The sequence below is a fragment of the Carassius gibelio genome, chromosome A1, assembly GCF_023724105.1.
Source record: "Carassius gibelio isolate Cgi1373 ecotype wild population from Czech Republic chromosome A1, carGib1.2-hapl.c, whole genome shotgun sequence".
In the NCBI taxonomy this organism is placed as follows: Eukaryota; Metazoa; Chordata; class Actinopteri; order Cypriniformes; family Cyprinidae; genus Carassius; species Carassius gibelio.
In genome coordinates, this window is record NC_068371.1 from 1,821,610 (window position 1) to 1,842,953 (window position 21,344).

Genomic DNA, 21,344 nt, shown 5'->3' on the forward strand with positions numbered 1-21,344 from the left:
AGATTTCATGTGCAGCTGCTTTTAAATCTAACTGATTGTTGAAACAATTAACATTATATATATCTTAATAGCAATAAGACAACTTTGGCTTATAATAGACATTGCATCATTCCCCGAGGTGAACTTAAAAGTCAGTATTCTAAATTTGAAAATAATTTTCTTTGTCTAATCATTAAAATAACCAACTCATAAAAACACAATTAAAACATATACTTATTGAGAAGGACATAAGAACACCAACATATGCACTTATGTTTTGACAATTACATGAAGCTGTTCATGGCATGTAGTCCAGGAGAGGTTGCTAAGCTCTGAAGTGAAGTAAGCAGAGATATGGGTGCTTCAGTATTTTGTGCTTTAGAGCCAATCTTCGAACTTTAGTTGCTTTCCCACATGCATATATTCTGCTGAGACAAAAAGTTGCAAATCTCCATGTCATCCTGGCAATTTCATATTACTGTCCATGAACAAGGTGCTGTTCCATGGAAGAAAAAAAAAAATAAAAACACTTAAATTGCATTTACATTCACAGATAAAAATGTGAAAGTAACACTGATGTCATAAACAAACAAAAAAACTCGTAAAATTACTTGATGATAAAATCCCGGGAGAATGTCAATGAAATTCTGAAGTAGAATTATCATTACATAGTGTTTCTTAGAAAAAAAAAAAAAAAAACATTCATAAAGCTGTCTTAAAATAACCATGATCTAATGATGAGAAAAAAAATTTAAACTGATATTGGGCAATTAACTGTGCTTCACTCTAATGTCAGTTTATAATTTGGTCATGTTTTCAGCAAATAATGCCAAACACAGTTAAAAAATGGAGGACTAACACACTACCCAAGTCCTTCATATATGTTCTTGCTACCAAAGCTTCACTGAGCCTCTCTGAACACAGGTATCAATAATTAATGGTGGCTGCATGTTTTCAAAACGGTAGATAATGCACATTAGATCATTGTGCTTTAGCTATTTGTGATGTCAAGTGATGGCTGCATAGTCTGAGCCTTGCTGGTCTGTATGATCACCAGATAGCACAGAAGGCATGATGTCATCAACATCTCCTTCCCATGGTGCACAGCCAAGGTTGGCGGGAGCCGAGATGGAGTGGGGCGTTAAGGTGTGGCCCATGCCCTGGTAATGGCCCTTAGGGGATGGAGGAGTGGAGGACGATTCAATGGCTGGATCCTGAGAACCAGCTGACAGCAGTCCTGTGTTCTCGTCCTGGAATGCCTCGTCACCAAAATATGTTTTCCTTGGCCGACCCATGACAGTTCTCCCTGAATTTACAAAAAAAAATAAAAAATAGAAATAGGGCTCGGTATTGATTGGTACAGATTCCTCAAAGTGATTCTTGTTCAAGAACTGACCTTCGAGGGGTAAAAAGTTTAAATTGAGAATCCAAAAAAAGATCCTAGACCCTTAAAACATTCACTGCAAATAAGAAAAGACTGTGATGTGACTTACCGACATTGCGCACTTGTTCCGAGATATCAGCCCGTACATCAGAGATATCCCACATGGCCAGGAAGGAATCAAAGCAAGAACCTTCCTCTGCTTCCTGTACGTAGGGCTTGTAAGTGAAGCTGAAGTGATGGGCAATGGCTGCTAAAAACATTTCCACACAGATGGTGAAGTCCTGTGAGAAGACAGAAAAACAGACCTTTAATCTTAAACGCGCAGTATGGAATTTTTGGCCACCAGGGGTCACTCAATCAAAATAATAACATAAGACGTACTTTGATGATGTCGGGAAAGAGCGTAAGGCTCATGGGAGTTGTTGTTCATTGGAACACGCGCTCTGTCGCTCCCTATCATTCCTCACTCATTCTAACTTAGTATTTTGACAATCACGTCTTTTCGAAAGGAGAGATATAGACTGTTTCAACGGCAAAAACATAAACAAACGTTACTGCGCATGAGCGCTTTTGTGGACCAAACTTAACTTCCGGTAGACTTCCAAATAGAATCAATAACAACAGCCAAGTCCCTCTAGAGTAGATATTTTTTGATAACAAACAAAATGTTTGCTGCGTGGATCAGGCGGACTTAATGAAAATGCAATTCATTATTTGCCAACAGTAGATGTTTTAAAGCATAGACATAAAGCGCGAGAAATAGAGGTTTCCCCAGTAACAGCTGTAAACGAAGCAGAGCTGGTAAGTTACGCTCATACGCTGCTATCAGGCATATAACATGCAAGTCTTCCTTCAGAAATACAGCGATATAAAAACACTTGTGCCTCGCTTTGATATTTAAACATATAAATGTAAGGAATTATTATTATTTAACGTGCAGTACATAACGTTACTCAATGAAGCCTTTTTTAAATAAAAAATCAGTTTTAAAATTGTTGTGAGTCTCCAAAAATAAATAAATGTATGGGAAACACATCCCACAGCACAACCACCTGAGCCCAACTTCAGTCTACTCATCACCTTGACTTGACTGTGTTTGTAGAAGGCACCGCAGCCAGACCGATATACACAACACAGACCGGAGGTTAACTTAGGTCCAGGCGCGTGCGCCAGATGAAACCGTCTATATGAATTATGAGACCCATATCAAATCAATATTCCATCTAGCTAGTAGTAATATATGTTAAAAAACTCGGCCGCCTTTCGTTAATAATTATAATTACGTTATACTATGATATCGAACAAGTTAGAGAACTGCATTTGAAGCTACTTTATTCAGCTAGATATATAACAAATGTAGATTTACATGAGAGCTAGTCCGTCTGCGTTTTACACAAGACATCATCGTTTCACAAAATATACGGATAAATAAAGTTAGCTGAATGGATGCATACCTGTTTATCAGAATGCAAGTGAGTTCGGCATCTCTCTGTAGTTTCAGCTGGTCACGAAGCTCTCTCTATCTTGGAAATGCTACTCCAGTATTTACCCGTGTCTTGTAGCTTCTCTTGTCCCAAAACCATCTCGGGTCATTTATTTCACCCGTGCGTTTGCGCTTCACAGAACGTGCAGGCAAAGCATAATCATGATCCATAACTAAGTTATTGATTGAGGTTCAAATACGAATATAAATATAAAATATAATAGTCTCAATCAAGGCTACTACTTTTTCTTCTTCGTCTCGTCTTTGTTTCTGTTCACCTTTGTATTTGGTGGTTCCGCAGGAAGTTAGATAAACTAGAGGGGTCAAAGTTTATATGACGCCATAAACGGGCGACAAAACGGAAATAAAGAAACGTGCCGTGTCTTCTAATTAAACTATAATTTTCTCCGGATTTGAAAGTTCGTGAAAACTGTCGGGATGATGTAAGTACACAACTAAAAAATATATATAACATAGATATAGTGATTTCTGCTATTTTTAAAGCAGAAAAATTACATATTGCGCCTTTAAAGGAACACTCCACTCCCTTTTTTTTTCTATCATTTTCTCACAGCGGTAAATTCCATCAGGTGCGTGATTTCACATAGAGCAGCTGTTACTACACAGAGCCGTTGTTAACTGACTGTGCAAATACATGTTCATTATCAGTGTTTATTTTTACTGTGTAGTAACAGCTGCTCTATGTGAAATCACGTACCTGATGGAATTTACCGCTGATTAGAGAACCGGCTTTACTGACGAGATGCGCATTAATTAACGGCCGATCTTTATCGGTGCACCCCTACTAATGGTTTAATCAGATTCAATGATCTATGCTAAGCTAAGCCAAAAGTGCTACAGCCAGACCCGGAGATTGGCTGAATGGATTCAAAAACAACAAAAACTCAACTGTTTAACTCCAGGGGAGTTGGAAAATGAGCCTCTTTTTTTAAAAAAAGTGGAGTGTTCCTTTAAGGTTACTTGCACTTTTGTAACCAGAAGTCCATTAATGATGCTGCAATAACAATGGTATGTTGTCTTCATGGGAAGCCAGTCAAAGATACATATAACTATAAGAACAGTATTCAAATTGGTGTCTCACTAGCCCATTTCTAGTTGTAAGCCTCATTTACAAAACTGTGTTTAATGTTGAGATCCAAGTACATTACATACCTGTAATCCAGTGGCTACAGCCTCCACACTCTTCCAGTCCCAGATGTGCGAGTCTGAGATTACACCAACTTTCACTAAAAGCGCAATGACCACAGCTTGCCTAAGGCAGATAAAACACCCCGTTTAAATTAAATATTAGATTAGCATAATTATAATAAAAATCACTGGTATTAGGGAATTATTATGATAACTATTAATTTTAATGCTACATATTTTTTTTTACTTGAATATAAAATTCAAGATCTTAAAAATAATTACAGTACAGACCAAAAGTTTGGAAACATTACTATTTTTTATGTTTTGAAAGAAGTTTCTTCTGCTCATCAAGCCTGCATTTATTTGATCAAAAATACAGAAAAAATGTAATATTGTGATATATTATTACAATTTAAAATAATTGTTTTTACATTTATTATACTTTAAATTATAATTTATTTCTGTGATGCAAAGCTGAATTTTTAGGATCATTATCACATGATCCTTTAAAGATCATTCTAATATGATGATTCATTATCAAAGTTGGAAACAGTTCTGCTGCTTAATATTTTTTCAGAACTTTTTTAGGACAGTGATGAATAAAAAAAATTAAAAAAAGCTATGTTTTGAAAATAATAAAAATATTTTGTAATAACAATATACACTACTGGTCAGCAATTTGGGGTCGTTAATTTCTTTTCGTTCTTTTTTTAAATAAAATCAATACTTTTATTCAGCAAGGATGTGTTAAATTGATAAAAAGTGATCGTAAAGAAAATATATTATTAGAATGAATATATATATATATATATATATATATATATATATATATATATATATATATATATATATATATATATATTTTTTTTTTTTATAAATGCAGTTCTTTTTAACCTTTTATTCATCAAATACAGCAGCAGAAAAAACAGCAGAACTGTTTCCAACACTCATAAAAAATCAGAATATTAGAATGATTTCTAAATGATCATGTGATAGACTGGATGTTACATGTGACACTGAAGGCTGGAGTAATGATGCTGAAAATTCAGCTTTGCATCACAGGAATAATTCTTTTTTTTTTTTTAAGTATATTCAAATAGAAAACTATAATTTTAATTTGTAATAATATTTCACATTTTTCACGTTTTTTCTGTATTTTTAATCAAATAAATGCAGGCTTGATGAGCAGAAGAAACTTCTTTCAAAAACATTAAAAAATAGAAATGTTTTCAAACTTTTGGTCTGTACTGTATATAGTACTATTACGATATAATGTCTATTATGTCTACTTTAGAAATAATTTAATTTGAGATATTTAGATAACATTACTGTAATGTAACTGTATTTGTATATTATACTTTTAACATCAATTTTAAAACTTAAACTTAATTTTTTTAAAAACCTAATGGTTATTTACTCAAACTGTGCAAACCCGATGCTACATAGTGTTTTGTAGAAAACTGCCCTGCTCCACTGGAATTAAACTTTATTGGAAGTAGCTCAGAATTATTACAGTGTTCTGTGCGTGTAGAGAACTGTTTACCAGAATGACACAAAAACCACCAGCTTGACACAGAGGAATTTGCCCACAGGTTTGATAGGACTCAGCTCTTCTCTCAAAGCCTTGTAGAACAGCACAAGACAGTACATGGCAAACTGAAAAGAGAAAAATTCGATTTTCAGGTTACCGTTTAATCTGAAGCAACAACAGTGACCAATTATTGATTGATCATGCTCCCTAAACTGTTCACTTTAATGAGCAGCATAAACACAAATAAGGAGCTGTGAAGTCTCATTTGTTTTACTTCATAAAAGTAGAGTTGGAGTTTGTAAAAACCCATGAAGATAGCTCTGTAAATAGGACTTTAGTTACATCTTATCTTCCTTTTATTACTGTCTGGTTCCTGGTTGGAACTGGAGACTCACTTAGCTCTCATGACACAAGATCATGTGACAGTCTTCAGGACAAAACAGGTACTTACAAGCTGAGAGAGATTGTTGACGATAACCAGATACGTCCAGGCATTTTTTGAACTGAAGTTTCCTTCATCATAGACCCCACAAAGCTGACAAATCCTAATTTGGCAGGACAGAAATGATGCAAATGTTGTGTTTAATAAGCACAGAAACACTTGGAACCATTAGTGCTGACCAAAGAGGTTTGTTGATGCTCTTTCACCAACAGAAATTACTCTCAAATGTCTGAGGTCAGTCAGGAAGACTTTAAAGAAAGTAACAAAAGAACAGTGGTGGACGAAGTTCACAAATCAAGTACTTGAGTAAAAGTACAGATACGTATAGTAAAATATTACTCCAGTAAAAGTAAAAGTACTCCTTTTTCAATTTTACTCAAGTGAAAGTACAGAAGTACTCATTTTTTTTATCTACTTAAGTAAAAAAGTACTGAAAGATAGATGTTTGCAATTTTATATAGGCTACTTAATTTAATTTTATATTAGAACATATATTTTTTAATAATCCTACTGTTAAAAATACCTGGGATGTTTCATGATGAATCAGACACCGCTTCTGCATGTCAGAGCACGTGATATATTATAGGGAGTAACGATATGTTTTATGAAATGTAGTGAAGTAAAAAGTACGATCTTATGCTTTGAAATGTAGTGAAGTAAAAGTAAAAGTTACTCAAAATAAAACTACTCCAGTAAAGTACAGATACTTGAAAAATTTACTTAAGTACAGTAACGAAGTAAAGCTACTCCGTTACTGTCCACCACTGCAAAAGAATCCTGAAAACAAAAATATTAAACAAGCAGTTTTGTTTTACAATTTAATAATAATAATAATGAATTTTTCTTGAGCAGCACATCAGCAATATTACAATGATTTCTGAAGGATCATGTGACACTGAAAATTGGAGTAATACAGCTTTTCCATACAGGAATAAATTACATTTTACAATATAGTCAAATAAAAAACTGCTATTTCAAATTGTAATATTATTTCACAGTATTACTGTTTTAATCAAATAAATGCAGCCTTAGTGAGCATGACAGAGTTCTTTCAAAAACATTTCAAAAGTCGTACTGACTGCATAGTTTCTTTATACAGTCCCTCCAGAAAAACGCAGATTTTTTTTGTGATTGTTGCGGGCAAAAATCCTTGATTTTGCCGCACGTTTTCTTAAAAAATGCGATGGAATATGCGGGATATTTTTGCAATTTTATGCAATGAAATTGTGTGAACTTGCAAAAACTGCGGTTTGATGAAAAAGAGAAAAAAAAGGTGATTCCCCCAACACCTTTTTCTCACTAGGCTACTACCTTAATGTAAAGAGTAATTTCTTATTACTTCCTATGATAAGCGAGAATACTAAATCACAGAATATTTCAGTTGCAATCTCTTACTGCAACGTAAATTATTTTACATACTACTAATATAATTACAACTGTAAGTTTTTGGTACTGTTCTGTAACAAAAAAGTGCAATCTTACAACTGTAAAGTTGCATCAACTTCTGAATGAAACTACAACAGTGTTATCACCTTTTTTTCTCTATTTCATCAAACCGCAGTTTTCGCAAGTTCTCGCAATATAATTTGGCTCCACTGTCATGTAACAAGTTGGGAAACTGCTTTGCGCGTTCTTTTGCGCTTATTTTTGTTAGCAAATAAGAATGATTTGCGCGCTTCAAGTTTCACCTTGGTTTCACCGCGGGGTTTGCAGATGATGTTCACGTCACGTAATTACATCACTACATAAGGTTCCCATGGCAATAGGGGGAAAATGGCGCTTTACTTGTGTGAAGTAAACGCAACATTTTTCAACTTTCTGATAATATTTATGTGATTTTTTTGGAACGAAAATACAGGGATTATGAAATCATGATAGCCCCGCATATTTCTCTTTCTGAAATCGGCAATTTATGCGACAAAAGAGCGGCACATTTGAAAAAATGCGACCCTGCATAAATATGCGGCCTTTGGCTGATTATGCATTAAATCAGGCGATCGCATAATCGCGTTTTTCTGGAGGGACTGTTTATATGGTATTATAATAAATATGACAGAACTGATATTAAACCTATATTAATAAACTCTACAAAAAACAAATGAATGACACTTACAAAGCAATGACTGTAGTGACAGGTCTCACAACAGTGTACTGCAGAACTCCCAGTTTACATCTCAGCAAAAGCACTCTGTTAAGAAAAAAAATCAGTTACGAAAAATGTGCTGTTCTCAATATGAAAATAGAGAAAAATAGGCCATGAGTAAAAAATGTTGCAGTATAAATAAATGTTTTCCTGGCGCTGCTTTGAATGAATTAAAGTTAACTTGCCAGGCACATAACAGAGCTCTACTGTTCTCTAAAGCAGGCTTTTTTTTTCTTTAGTTAAAACGCTGCTGGTTTAAATCAACAGACTTTTCACACATTACCACCACTGCCTAACGTACATTTAAAAGTTGCTGCAGTCAGCAGGAATGGCTAAAAGCAGCCAACGACCTCAAGAAAGTGTTCACTCTGCAAGCAATTTAGAAGAAATCTCTTCCTGCTGTCTCTAAACAAAGTCTTTCGTTTTCCATCCTTCACTATAAGAAGGGCTCCAAAGGAGAAGATGGCAAACAGGTCATGGAGGCCCTCCGCATAAGAGCCTCAGCCATAATGCCTTGTCTTTCTCTTTACACATTATACACATTAAACACCACATCCTGCCTTAAGTTATCCCACGTTCATATTCTATCCAAGTCTGTGCAAACACTCACTCTCCCATGGGCCACGGTGGGCAACAGCACAGAGGGGGCAGATGCTTTTGTTGCTCCTGCACCTCCAGCATCAGCACCAGACTGGGATACTGGTTTCCCAGATAGTTGAGAAGGAAGATCATGAAGTTGTAGATGACATAAGCCTCATAGCACTCTCTACACGTGTCTACATAGATGGCAATGCTGGGATACTTCAATGCAATCCACTGTGAAAACAGAAGAAAGGACCAAAGAATGAAGATATAGAACACAGAAATGACAAATTGCATCAACATAAAAAAAAAGAGAGATGAGATGCACATGAGTATGGTCTGGTCCAAATCTTAATGTAATTCAAGTCAAGTCATGAGCATCTGCAACATCAGGCCTCGCATTAACTTGATTTTCAAACAGAAAAAGGCCAGTGTTCAAGTCAAGGCAATCCTAATTGGAGACCAAACATCAAAGAGCGATCTGCATCATATACTAGCATGTTAGCTATCACTGTGATCACATGAGACTCACACTATCCAGGCTGTATATAGGAACCATCCATAATATTCTGAGGAGGAGAAAAACAGAATGAATATGTAGGAAACAGACAGAACAATTATACTGAATATAATGTAAATTAATACTGCACTTCTTATTATCCATACAAGAATACCTGATGATAGGTTTTTGTAGCTCAGGTTGGGTGTAGTTGACTAGATGCTGCAAAATCCCCCACAGTGAGATGGGTATAGTCATGAACACAAATATCCCAGCGATGAACCATGCTTTATTGTGTGTGCTAACCTATACGATTAGAAGGAGAATGCTGTCAGTGTGAACAGATTCTGTTCAAATTATCTACACTAAACTAACAACAATGACAGTAAGACAATATAAATATGTTTTCCATTTGCGAGTCAAATCTGACTCTCATTTTAGTATTATTTATATACTCTTATAATATTTATTCATATTTAGAATTAATTTTTGTCATTTGAATTAGCTGTTGTTGTTTTTGTTTTGTTTTTACCTTTAATTCATTAACCGTATTTTTATTATGTTAGCACTTCAAATTTGTATTTTATTTCAGTTATTTGCCAAGTTTTTAATCTAACATTAATTACACTTTGCATTTTAGATTAAAGTTTTAAATTATAGTAATAGTTCTAGTTTTAGTGAACAATAACAACACTGAGTGGACCTTTCGGTTTATTATGCAGCTTCAAGTTCACTTAAATAGATCACATTAGACACATCAGACTGATAGCAGAACAACACAGATGTTATAAAACTAAATATTATACATAACATTATGATAGATATATAATAAAATCGTTATTGTTAAAACTTGTTTGAAATTAACCAGTAAGTTGTGTCAGAAAGTTTCATTTCTTTACCTATTAATATTCAACAGTTCATTCAATATATAAATTTAAATCATGTATTTTCTAGCATAATTCACGTTGGGAAAACATTAGACGTCCTGTACTATACTTTAATGGTTTTTATTGCGGGTCAAATTAGACTCAAAACTACAAGAGAAGTCTTAGGACAACAAGTAGGTTAACAACATGTATGAACACATTTTACAGCGGCTAAATATTTAATACATGTAATTATATATACATATAGATCTGACCTCTGATTTTTGAAGCTCCCATATACAGAGTGGAAGGACAACCAGGAGCACGAGAATGTAGAGCAGCACCACCAGAGGCCGGATCCACCTCCTCCAGTTCCCGCATGTGCACGGCATCTCTCCCGCTGTCACGGAGCTCTCACATTACACTCCGACGGAGTCTGACCCAGAGGCAGGGACGGACAATAGCCGAGTTAAGTTCTTGTCGGTTCTAGTGCTCTAGTTTGGTTTAGATGCATATGATTCGCATAAACACGACTGAGATCTAGAAGAATCATGAGTGTTGTTGAGCGCGTCGAACAGCCAGCGGATTCCTCCCAATGTTTTCTGCTCTCACAAACATCTCTGCGTAAAAGAGCCGATAGCGTCTACAATAAAGTCAGCGCACGTTCATATTTTATCATCTTTTAGCAGAAGTCATGCTACAAAACGCACATAAAACTTCAATAACTTAAAAAACAAACAGTGACAAAGAGCGAGAAGTTCAAAACAAAGCTGGTTAGAACTTCCTGTTGATCTCGTCGTCACCATGAGTTCTTCGCCTGTTTTGTAAAACATTTGTAACGTTTAGCGCCATCACTCGGATCGGACCACTGCTATGGCCTGTAGAAACCATATTCGCCAACAACATTTATAAAGGAGATATACTATGTCTTCATCCATATGCTGAGACAAATATAGATTCCATACCTGTCAAAATTGAACTAAAATACCTAGGATTAATAATGTCTAAAGATAGAAATAAGAGAGAACAATTAAACATTGAAGGGAAAATAGAGAGTATGAAAAAAACTCTTAATCATTGGCTCATGAGAGATCTCTCTATTCTTGGTAGAATCTTACTAACAAAAGCAGAAGGTTTATCAAAATTAGTATATCCTTGTCAATCTCTTTATGTCCCCCCACAAATGATTAAAAAGGTAAATTCAGTCATTTTTAATTTCAAAAAGTCTGTGATGGTTAAAGACTATAAACATGGTGGGCTGAAAGCTGCTGACTTTGAATCCATGATAGGTGAATTAAAGTTAAACTGGGTTAAAGCTTATTTGACACAATCAAATTCCATATGGTTCCACATACCAAAATATATTTTCCAAAATGTTGGTGGATTAGAATTTTTGTTAAGGTGTGACTTCGAAATAACTAAACTTCCAATCAAACTGTCTGACGTCCATAAACAAATACTGCTCTACTGGAAAATGATGTTCACTCACAACACCACATAGTTCCACCTTGTGGAATAATGGAACCATATTAATTAACAGAAAGACACTATTTGAACAAGAATGGTACGATAAAAATGTTCTATATGTTACACACTTGATGGATAAAAATGGCAGTCTGTTGCAGTTTAATTCCTTTGTCGATAAGTTTAATTTGAAATACTCTTATAGAGAATTTAACCAAATCAGTAGAGTTATTCCACTTCCCTTAAAATTCATGATTAAAAATATCCTCACAAATTCAAATGTGACTGTTAAACTTCCTGAATTAAAAATTGGTGAATTGAAATTTGGAGAAAGAAAATCTAATAACAAAATACTTGGAAGTGTGTTTAAAGAACAACTATTCTATGATATCAAAAAGCCAACGAAAATAAAGATAACAGATAATCAAGTTACATTAACAAAGACTAGTTGTAGCTACACTGTAAAAAATTTCCTGTAGAAATTACAGTAACTTACTGGCAGCAGTTTGCCAGTAACTTACTGTAAATTAAACTTACAGTAAAAATACTGTATTCATATTTACAGTACCATTTAACTTGCTGTAAATGCATTTGCAGTAATATATTTTTTACTGTAAAACACAATTGTTTTTTTTCTCCTTTTATATATTTTAATACAAGAAAATATTACTTTACACTGTGAAATTTACTGTAATTGGTTCACTTTTATTATGTATTGTAAAACTTTACAAATTATTGTATTTCAACAGGTCTCATGTCTCAGTAGTAAAAACTATAAAAAGAAACAAAAGACTGTTTAACTTCTTTTATTGGTTTAATAGTTAAATTGTAATACTTGAAATAACATTTTAATATTCTTGCAGATTGTACTTTCAGTTTTCCAAAAACTTGAATACATTTCATTTATACATAAAAGTTTCATATTAAGAGCATTTTAAAACAACAGACATGAACAGATTCAGTCATAAGAACAATCTTAAAAATTTACAAATTCAGAAAACTCCTGTGTAGAATGTATTTGCTCTTAGTAGCTTAAAAGTAGCTGAAATCCAGAAACTCCTTAAAGGGATAGTTCACCCAAAAATCAGAATTAGGTCATTAATAACTTACCCTCATGTCGTTCCAAACCCGTGAGACTTCCGTTTATCTTCAGAACACAGTTTAAGATATTTTAGATTTAGTCAGAGAGCTCTCAGTCCCTCCATTGAAGCTGTGTGTACGGTCTACTGTCCATGTCCAGAAAGGTAAGAAAAACATCATCAAAGTAGTCCATGTGACATCACAGAGTCGGTTAGAATTTTTTGAAGCGTCGAAAATACATTTTGGTCCAAAAATAGCAAAAACTACGACTTTATTCAGCATTGTCTTCTCTTCCGGGTCTGTTGTGAGACAGTTCCAAACAAAGCAGTTTGTGATATCCAGTTCATGAATCATTCGATGTAACCGGATCTTTTTGAACCAGTTCACCAAATCAAACTGAATCATTTTATACTGTTCGCGTCTCCAATACGCATTAATTCACAAATTACTTAAGCTGTTAACTTTTTTAATGTGGCTGACTCGTGAACGAGTCGGTCTATTGTTCGTTATCTGGCTCAGCTCGGTGTTCATCTTCAGTTCTCTCCTCACAGCAGTTCAGTCAGTGTACTGTTTGAGTAAATGAATTACTCCGGGATATTGGTTTGTTTGAACTCAGAAGTGTCAGCCACATTAAAAAAAGTTAACAGTTTAAGTAATTTGTGGATTAATGCGTATTGGAGATGCGAACAGTTTAAAATGATTCAGTTCGATTTGGTGAACTGGTTCAAAAGGATCCAATTACATGGAGTGATTCGTTCGCGAACCGGATATCACGAACTGCTTTGTTTTGAACTCTCTCTCACAACAGACACGGAAGAGAAGACAATGCTGAATAAAGTTGTAGTCTTTGCTATTTTTGGACAAAAACGTATTTTCGATGCTTCAAAAAATTCTAACTGACCCTCTGATGTCACATGGACTACTTTGATGTTTTTCTTACCTTTCTGGACATGGACAGCAGACCGAACACACAGCTTCAATGGAGGCACAGAGGACATAAATGGAGGTCTCACGGGTTTGGAACGACATGAGGGTGAGTTATTAATGGGTGAATTAATTTTTTGGGTGAACTATCCCTTTAATGAAGGAGGATACATGAGGGTTCAGACCAGAGTTCTTCCTTTGCACCATCTTCCCACTTCTTTTGATGACGTGGAACTTTGAGGAGCACTTGCTGTTGTCAGGGTTAACATTTAACCTTTACATAACAGAAAAAAAAGTTAGATCATTTGATGTGAAAAATGTCTAACAAAACAACCAAATATTCACAACACAACCAAATACAGAAATGCACTGCAAATGGCACAGAACACAACGGAAATATTTCCAGGGGACCCAATATGTGACGAACCCGGATGGAGAATGTTTAGTACTCAACGTCTACTTTTGTTTTCTTGCAAAAAATACAGAGATTACATATTTATGACATACAACTTTATATGCAATATAAAAAATGTAAAAAGAACATGAGGGTGAGATATTAATCTATACATTAGTAACATTGTAAAAAAAATTGTAATGTTATGTTTAAATAAGTTTCATAGGTAAGAAATGTAAGGTAATGTAGGGTCCAAAGATGAAACAGCTAATTTTAAAGTTGAGACACACAGAGATAAATAAAGCATATTACGAAAACTTTTTTGTATAAAATGTATTTATTTGCAACAGTTATTTTAACAGCAATAATAAGACATTTATGTCCTAAGTACAGCTATTAAGCTGATAGACACCATGCTGCTTTGTCACGAGAACATCCCAGGTTAAAATAATGAGGAAATTACGTTGGCTAAATCCGTAATCGCCCCCTTAACACTCATTCACTCATTTCTACATTAGTCCACTAATACGGTTCACTTGAAGCTGTGAATGAATTCGGACAGCCGTTGATCGCGCATTGGATGTACACAGTCGGGTTCGTCACTTACTGGGGTCCCCTGAAAACATTTCCATTATGTTCTGTGCCATTTGCGGCGCATTTTCGCGAACGAGATTATGTTATTCTCCCGATGCTGATGTACAGAACAAATGTTACATTTGAAGTAGACATTTTTCTCTTGGTTGTTTAGTTTCCTTAACTTTATGTGTTTAAGGTAACGTTAAATGTGAGACTGAGGGGCGGAGAGGCTTTGGAAAGTGTATGGGCATTCAGGAACTGCACACGAAAACCTTAAATTCGCCGTGTTTTTATGCCCTTTGTCATGATTAATAAAGGCGTATAATGTCTCCACAGAGACGCCAGTGTTTGCTCACGACACGAACATTGCGGGTTTTACTCTAGCACTACAAGCATGACGTGCATTTATATGGGGTAATCAGTTAACACAGCAAGCGATAATAGCGGGAAAAAATCCGACTGACTTTAAGCTAAATCCACGAAAGCTTTGTTGTTCGGCTAACAGTTGACATGAACACTCACCAGCTCCTGGAGTGGTCAAACCCAAGGCAGAGACCCGTTATTGTCCATATTTTGATGGTGAAACGTTCAGAAAAGGGAAAGAAAGGAAAGAAATATGAATGTTTGCACAGTGTCACCACAACTCTCTCTAGCTCTCTTCACAGCATAAATGTGAGGTGACTGCGCGCCGTTCAGTGGCAGCGTTTTTTTATTTATATTTTTGTTTTAGTTAAACCAAAGATATAATATATTTAAAGTAAAAGAAGTAATATTTGTACCCACCTTTGCATCTGACTGGTTCTTTTCGCATCTGTGGGTCTTGTTTTCTTCTTTCTCCAAGTGGGAAATAAAACTTGATCTGTGATTGGTCAGGTTTCGTGCTCATTTTTTCTTTACTGTATTTAGATTTACAGTAAATTAAAAATACTGTAATTTAGTGTCGCCAAGAGGGTATTCCCCAAAATGTAACTTTAAAATACAGTAATATGCTGTATAACTGTCCTACAGTAAAATACAGTTCATTTTACAGTTAAATACTGTTAAATTTACAGACATTCTAACAGTGTATCTTAAATGGCCAATTTTACCCAAGGTAAAAAAATTCAGTTCAAATTAATAAATAATATTTATCCTGCTGCTGAAACCCTAAGGAAAAGGTTCAATTTGGAAGTTAATCTGTGTTTTTTGTATGACAGAACACGTAACAATTGAACACCTTTTTTTCTCTTGTTCAGTCACAATGGGGTTTTGGAAGGATGTTTAACGATGGTTAAATATTGGGATAAATAACTCTTTGTTTAACACATTTCAAGTGATGAAATGGATGGTATGTCAAAAAAGGTATCTAAAATGGTGAACATTATTTTCATAATGGGAACATCATATACACAAAAATGAGTGGAATAACAGCAAGCCCAACATAAACTGTTTTATGAACGAAATTAAAAATTATATAGCATCTCTAAAGGTGTTATCGGAAGAAAACCAGTCCATAAACGAGTTATATGCAACAATGTCAGAGTCTCTTGCTCTTTGAGTTTACAGTCCTATTTTCTTAAATACGCTTGAAGCACTTATGTTGTTTTGTCAGCCCCTGTAATTATTTTTTACTTTATTTTTATTTTTATTTTGTATCTTTCTTACTTGATATGATGTGAGTTTGTATTGTTTTAAATGCGAACACATGTTTATTTATTTTTTCTTCAAACAAGTTCTTGATGTAAATTTAAATTCAAAGTTTATATGACATATTGTAATTGTTGAAAAATTTAATAATAAAAAAAAAAAACTTATAAAGGAGATGGTGAGTGTTTATAACCATATTTTTTGTCATGTGTATCTCTGTGTTTCTTTGCATGAAGGGGCTCATACTAATATTTTCTTAGCCTATATCCATAAACGTACAGTATCTATAGCCTAATCAAATAACGTTTTTTTGTTGTTGTTGTTGTTGTTTTTCACAGAACAATAAATATTTGATCAAGAAACAATATCAAAAAGAGGAAAAGGAAAAGAAAAATATAAAAGAAAAATTAAACAAATAAAAGTAGCCAGGGGTAAGTATTCAAAAACAACGATACATAGGCCTACATAAATCAAGTAAATATATTATAAAGTTCAAAATCTTTCAAAGTTTATACGAGTCTCTGATATAGTCATTTAACAAACAGTGTTGTTGTTGTATTTCTGTTGGTTCAGTTGTAGAGCATTGCGTTAGCAGCACAAAAGGTTGTGGGTTCGATTCCCAGTGAAGACACATACTGGCATTAAAAAATAAAAAATAAATCACGTGATACTTGCACTGTATGTAGGAAACAGACAGAACAATTATTATGAATTTGACTTGCTGTTTTGGTGAATCTCTTGACAAAAAGTACAAAACGTGTTTCCTTAAAATTGTAGGCTACTTTGGTGAGAAAAGCAACTATTAATAGAAAGAAGACTAGTACAAAATAAATTAAGATTTATAAAGACTGATAAAAGACTGATTTAAGACTGCCCTATAAGAAGTTAAAGTCCTGTGCAGAACAAACTGCTCAGGCTGAAGGTGTTTCACTAGATGGCAGTGTGTGGCAACACTTTCCATGCAGGACTCTCACAATAATCCAGAGGTTCTCCATTCCAGTCCTCGCGCCCCCCAGCTCTGCATATTTTGCATGCCTCTCTTTGTTAACACAACTTATTCAGATAATCAGCTCGTTAGAAGTGATCTCCGTGGATGAACTGTGTTCTCATTGCCAGGGTCCCTACACAGTGTCCATTGCTCCCTATACTCCCTGAGCAGGGGAGATCTGTTGAAGTTGACCTCACTTCAGAACATTCAGTGTCTTCACACATGGACAAGTGTGACATCATTTGCCTCTGTAAATAAATACAATTTAAATTCACGTCTCGCACACTTCAATACACTTTGAATAGAACACAGAGACCTTCTTTTGCTTCATGGCAGAATATCCTGTGATGTCCACTTCACAGGGCACTTACGTTTGAATAGAACAAACGTCTGAAGCCATAAGAGAAACATACAAAATGTGCAGAGCACATTGAGTCATTCTCCTGTACTATATTATAAAGTGTTACAAAATCCAGCAAAGTCTGTAAGCCTTTAAGTTTTCTTTTCCTGTTTTTTTTTTTATTTTATTTTTTTTCTCTTTTTAGGAAGAATGCGCTAGTTTACCAACTGGATAGTCGTCAAATTACTGTTACTAATTAAGATTCCTGCATGAGGCGTGTGAGGAAATTTGTATTTATTTATTTATTTTCCGTGGTAAACTAACTAGTTCAAAAGTACACTGTGTTTGAATCCCGTAAAGAAGAGTAAAACTGCACAGAACCCTAGATGATGTTGTTTTCTCAGAGGACTAAACAATTCTTTTAAAATATAATAATTAAATGGTTAAAATCAAAATTGTAAATAAACTTGTGTGTGCTATAAAGAATAGATGAAATTTAGGGATGTTATTATTAGGGAGGCCTGACATAGCTCAAACCCCTTCAGATCAAACTGTCCCGCAGAAGGCATAAGAGTTTCAATTAACCATGAATGTGGAAGACAAGTTTAATGTTTTTTTTTTTTTACATGAAAACTCAGCTATAGCTTGAACTTTCCATGACGAAAGCAGAGACAGGAGCTTGACCTGTAAAACGCAATACTCTTTATTTACTTATTTGTTTTCTCAAGAAAGGAACAAACTGCAGCAGCACATCAATAAAGTCAATGCATTATTTGTGGACGGAGGCAGAACTTTTCCGTTATGTCGCTGCGCTGTCATCATACTGCCCCCCAGTTACAGAAATGGCTCATTGTGATGGGACAGATTGTCCATGAATATTGAATCGATCCTTTTGGCTTTTATAAATTAGTAATTGTTCTCACCACACTCGTGTGAGCGCCTTGTTGGATGACTTGGAGGGATATCACCGCAAAATGGCATGCGGGACTCTGCCATGTCGGGGCAGGGAAGACAAACAGCCGGTGTGTTTGAGAAAACTGGATACACATTTAAAGTTTAAACTCTGAGTGACGTCCATAGTTAACATCTCATGTGATTCCCAGTGTGAGAGTTCTGCTTCTGTGTTGATTTGGTTTTAATTTAGACGTCAGTACATGTTGGGCTAAGTGAAGAGAGTTACTGGAGTGCGGTTCATGGCTTTACGTCTTTGTATATGTGTGGATCTTGATCTTCATTAATTGGTTTCATTCCAGATGGATACCCTCCGGACAGAAAAACTGAAAATATATGTCTGTTAAACATTTGTCAAACATCTGACCAAGGATTTACGACTGAAACGGTGCACAAATATCAGTCTATCCAATACTCTTTAGCAGTTAATTAAATCTAATAACCATATATGCTAATATATGAACACACAATAATACATACTGTATAGCACTCTTACCACTTTCCTGCATACATTTCTGGATGGTTTTGAAATCTCTTACATTATAAAAGGTTACCTCATGCTCATAAATAGAGGTGACTGCACTGCACGCTTACAGGATAAGACCAATTCATCTGATCCAAATACGCTGATTTTTTGCCTTTTTAAGTACAGTATCAGTGGTGGTATGCGATATCAGAAATGTGTTATTAATATAATCCATGGCAGAGCACAGTCTTATGAAAAGTATACAGCCAGAGCTTATCTATGTGTGCTGATATGGGGATAGTCTGGCCTTGGAGAGCTTCAATATAATGTTTTTCCTCTGAACATATGTGCTTTGTTGAGAGACCTTAATTGACAGCAGGATAAAGTATATTATTCTATTGTGTTTTTATATAATGCAGTAATATCCTTCAAAATGAGTTAAATACAGCAGCAAAGTGATGTTTGATTTTTTTTGCAAACGATCGAGTTATTGTATTTTGCACCAGCTTTTATTTGAGCTTCATTTGCTTCTTCCTTGCTTCTTGCTTCCTTGGTTCCCACCGAATTCCTCTGACCTAAAACAATTCCTTATTCCCCTGAAGGCAACTTAATAAGCACGAGAAAGAATATCTCAAACCTCGAAGTCATATATTTTCACATTTATGTAGGTTTATATATAGGCTTATATTCAGCTTAGAACATTGTTTTGCAGTGATTTTATATCACAAAAAAACATCATTTGCATTAATAATAGAAATTAATTGAAATAATGAGAAATTACTGAAGTATAAATACAGAAATGCGTATAACTCTGCAGTAAACAAATGTTATTTTCAGAAGAATCATGTTTGAGACCAGACCAACAATTTGCCTATTGTGCTTATAAATATGCATCATCTCCATTATACAGAATTCTTTATTTACTTAGAAAAAAACACAAGCAAAAAAAAAAAAAAAAAAAAAAAAAAAACATTTATTTGTTTAAACCAATATCAGACTGATAGAGTACTTTTGTCCAAATAAACACTTGCTAAACTGACATTGCGGACAGATGATGGTTTAAATCTAATATTCTGTTCACATCCTCTGGGTCGACACAGATGACCCAGAGGGGCCGTGTTCCCTGGTGGGTGAAAGTACATCACAAATCACTCCCACACTGGAGCTTCTTCCCAGGCCAAAAACAGACAGCGGTTACAAGGCACCTCTCTTCTTTTAACAATGAAACCTCATTACACTTCGAGATAAGATAACATTGCCTTAAGTGGTAGAATCAATAATCTGGTCCAAATAACTAGCAGCTCATCTACAAATTGAATATGATGCTATAACAATCTATGAGAAGAAGTGTGTTATTTTATCCAGTCATTCATGATATGTAAAATAATCCATAAGTTTATTCATTGTACTGCAAAGCAAATAGAGTAAACAGAGCTGTTTGATTGTCATAGTGCTACAATAAGTTTAATTTCTTATGTATGTGTTATAATTCGTATGTATGGATTATATTAATAAAATACATGTGCAACATTCCTCTCTTAAGGATAATCTGTGACATCAAATTCCACTACAACAATTACCTTGTTTATATATACATATTCATCAACACCCCAAATTAACAAGACCCATGCAGGTCTCTGTCAGAATGTGTATAATGTCATTCACATTAGTTTCAAATTACATCAAGAAGAAAATGGATTTTTTTATTTCATATACACTACTATTCAAAAATGTGGGTATGGTAAGATTTTTTAGTAGTTTGTTTAGGGAAAAGCTGCATTTATCTGATTGAAAAATACAGTAAAGAACATTAAGTTTGTGAAATAGTTTTACAATTTAAAAATAATTTTTTGAAAAGTTCAACATTTATTTGAGACAGTAATCTTGACAGTTTGTTTAGACCAGTTTAATACATCTTTATTTCCAGAAGAAAAGTATTCATAAATAATAATGATAATAAAGTTATATAAAATTTTAAATCTTACCGACACCAAACTTTTGAGCAGTAGTGTAGGTTTTTGCAAAAAAAAGAACTATTTCAACTTAAAATACACATGATATACAAATACTGAGGCCATTAAATATTAATAATATTAATGTGCGCAAGGTTAATAGCACGTATGAGTTATGTTCAGAGACAATTCACAGTGTCAAAAAAAAGCAAAGACATATTTGTATCTCTTTGGTATTTTTGTTTTGATTACAGAAAGGTCCGTTTTCCGGTTCCCTTATGCCCATTTTTTCTTCTTCTTTAACACAGCATTTGTTGCAACTGGATGCCTTCCTAGAAATTACTCTTAAATCCCAGCAAGTTTTATTTGCCTCTTTATTGATGGAACTGCATCCAGCTTGTTAATTTCACATTTGCTCTATTATGTCCACGATTTGTGATTTAATTCTAAACTTACATTTTCACCTTAAACAAGCACATACGCAATAAACTTAATTTGGCATTCAAACACAAAGGCATATCTCCA

At 34.5% G+C, this 21,344-nt stretch overlaps 2 protein-coding genes across 2 annotated transcripts in view; both read right to left on the reverse strand.

Annotated features, from left to right (window-relative positions):
- Positions 1 to 21,344, reverse strand: part of sugt1 (SGT1 homolog, MIS12 kinetochore complex assembly cochaperone) — a 90,229-nt gene that overhangs the window by 53,732 nt on the left and 15,153 nt on the right. The window lies entirely within an intron of this gene.
- Positions 659 to 10,880, reverse strand: LOC127949292 (transmembrane protein 184C-like). Its single transcript, XM_052546418.1, has 10 exons — positions 10,334 to 10,880; positions 9,368 to 9,498; positions 9,226 to 9,262; positions 8,722 to 8,927; positions 8,082 to 8,156; positions 5,978 to 6,071; positions 5,539 to 5,651; positions 4,020 to 4,119; positions 1,473 to 1,644; positions 659 to 1,285 (listed from the first exon to the last, which is right to left on the reverse strand). The coding sequence occupies exons 1-10, from the start codon at positions 10,448 to 10,450 to the stop codon at positions 987 to 989; spliced, it is 1,344 nt and encodes a 447-aa protein (XP_052402378.1). The 5' UTR covers positions 10,451 to 10,880; the 3' UTR covers positions 659 to 986.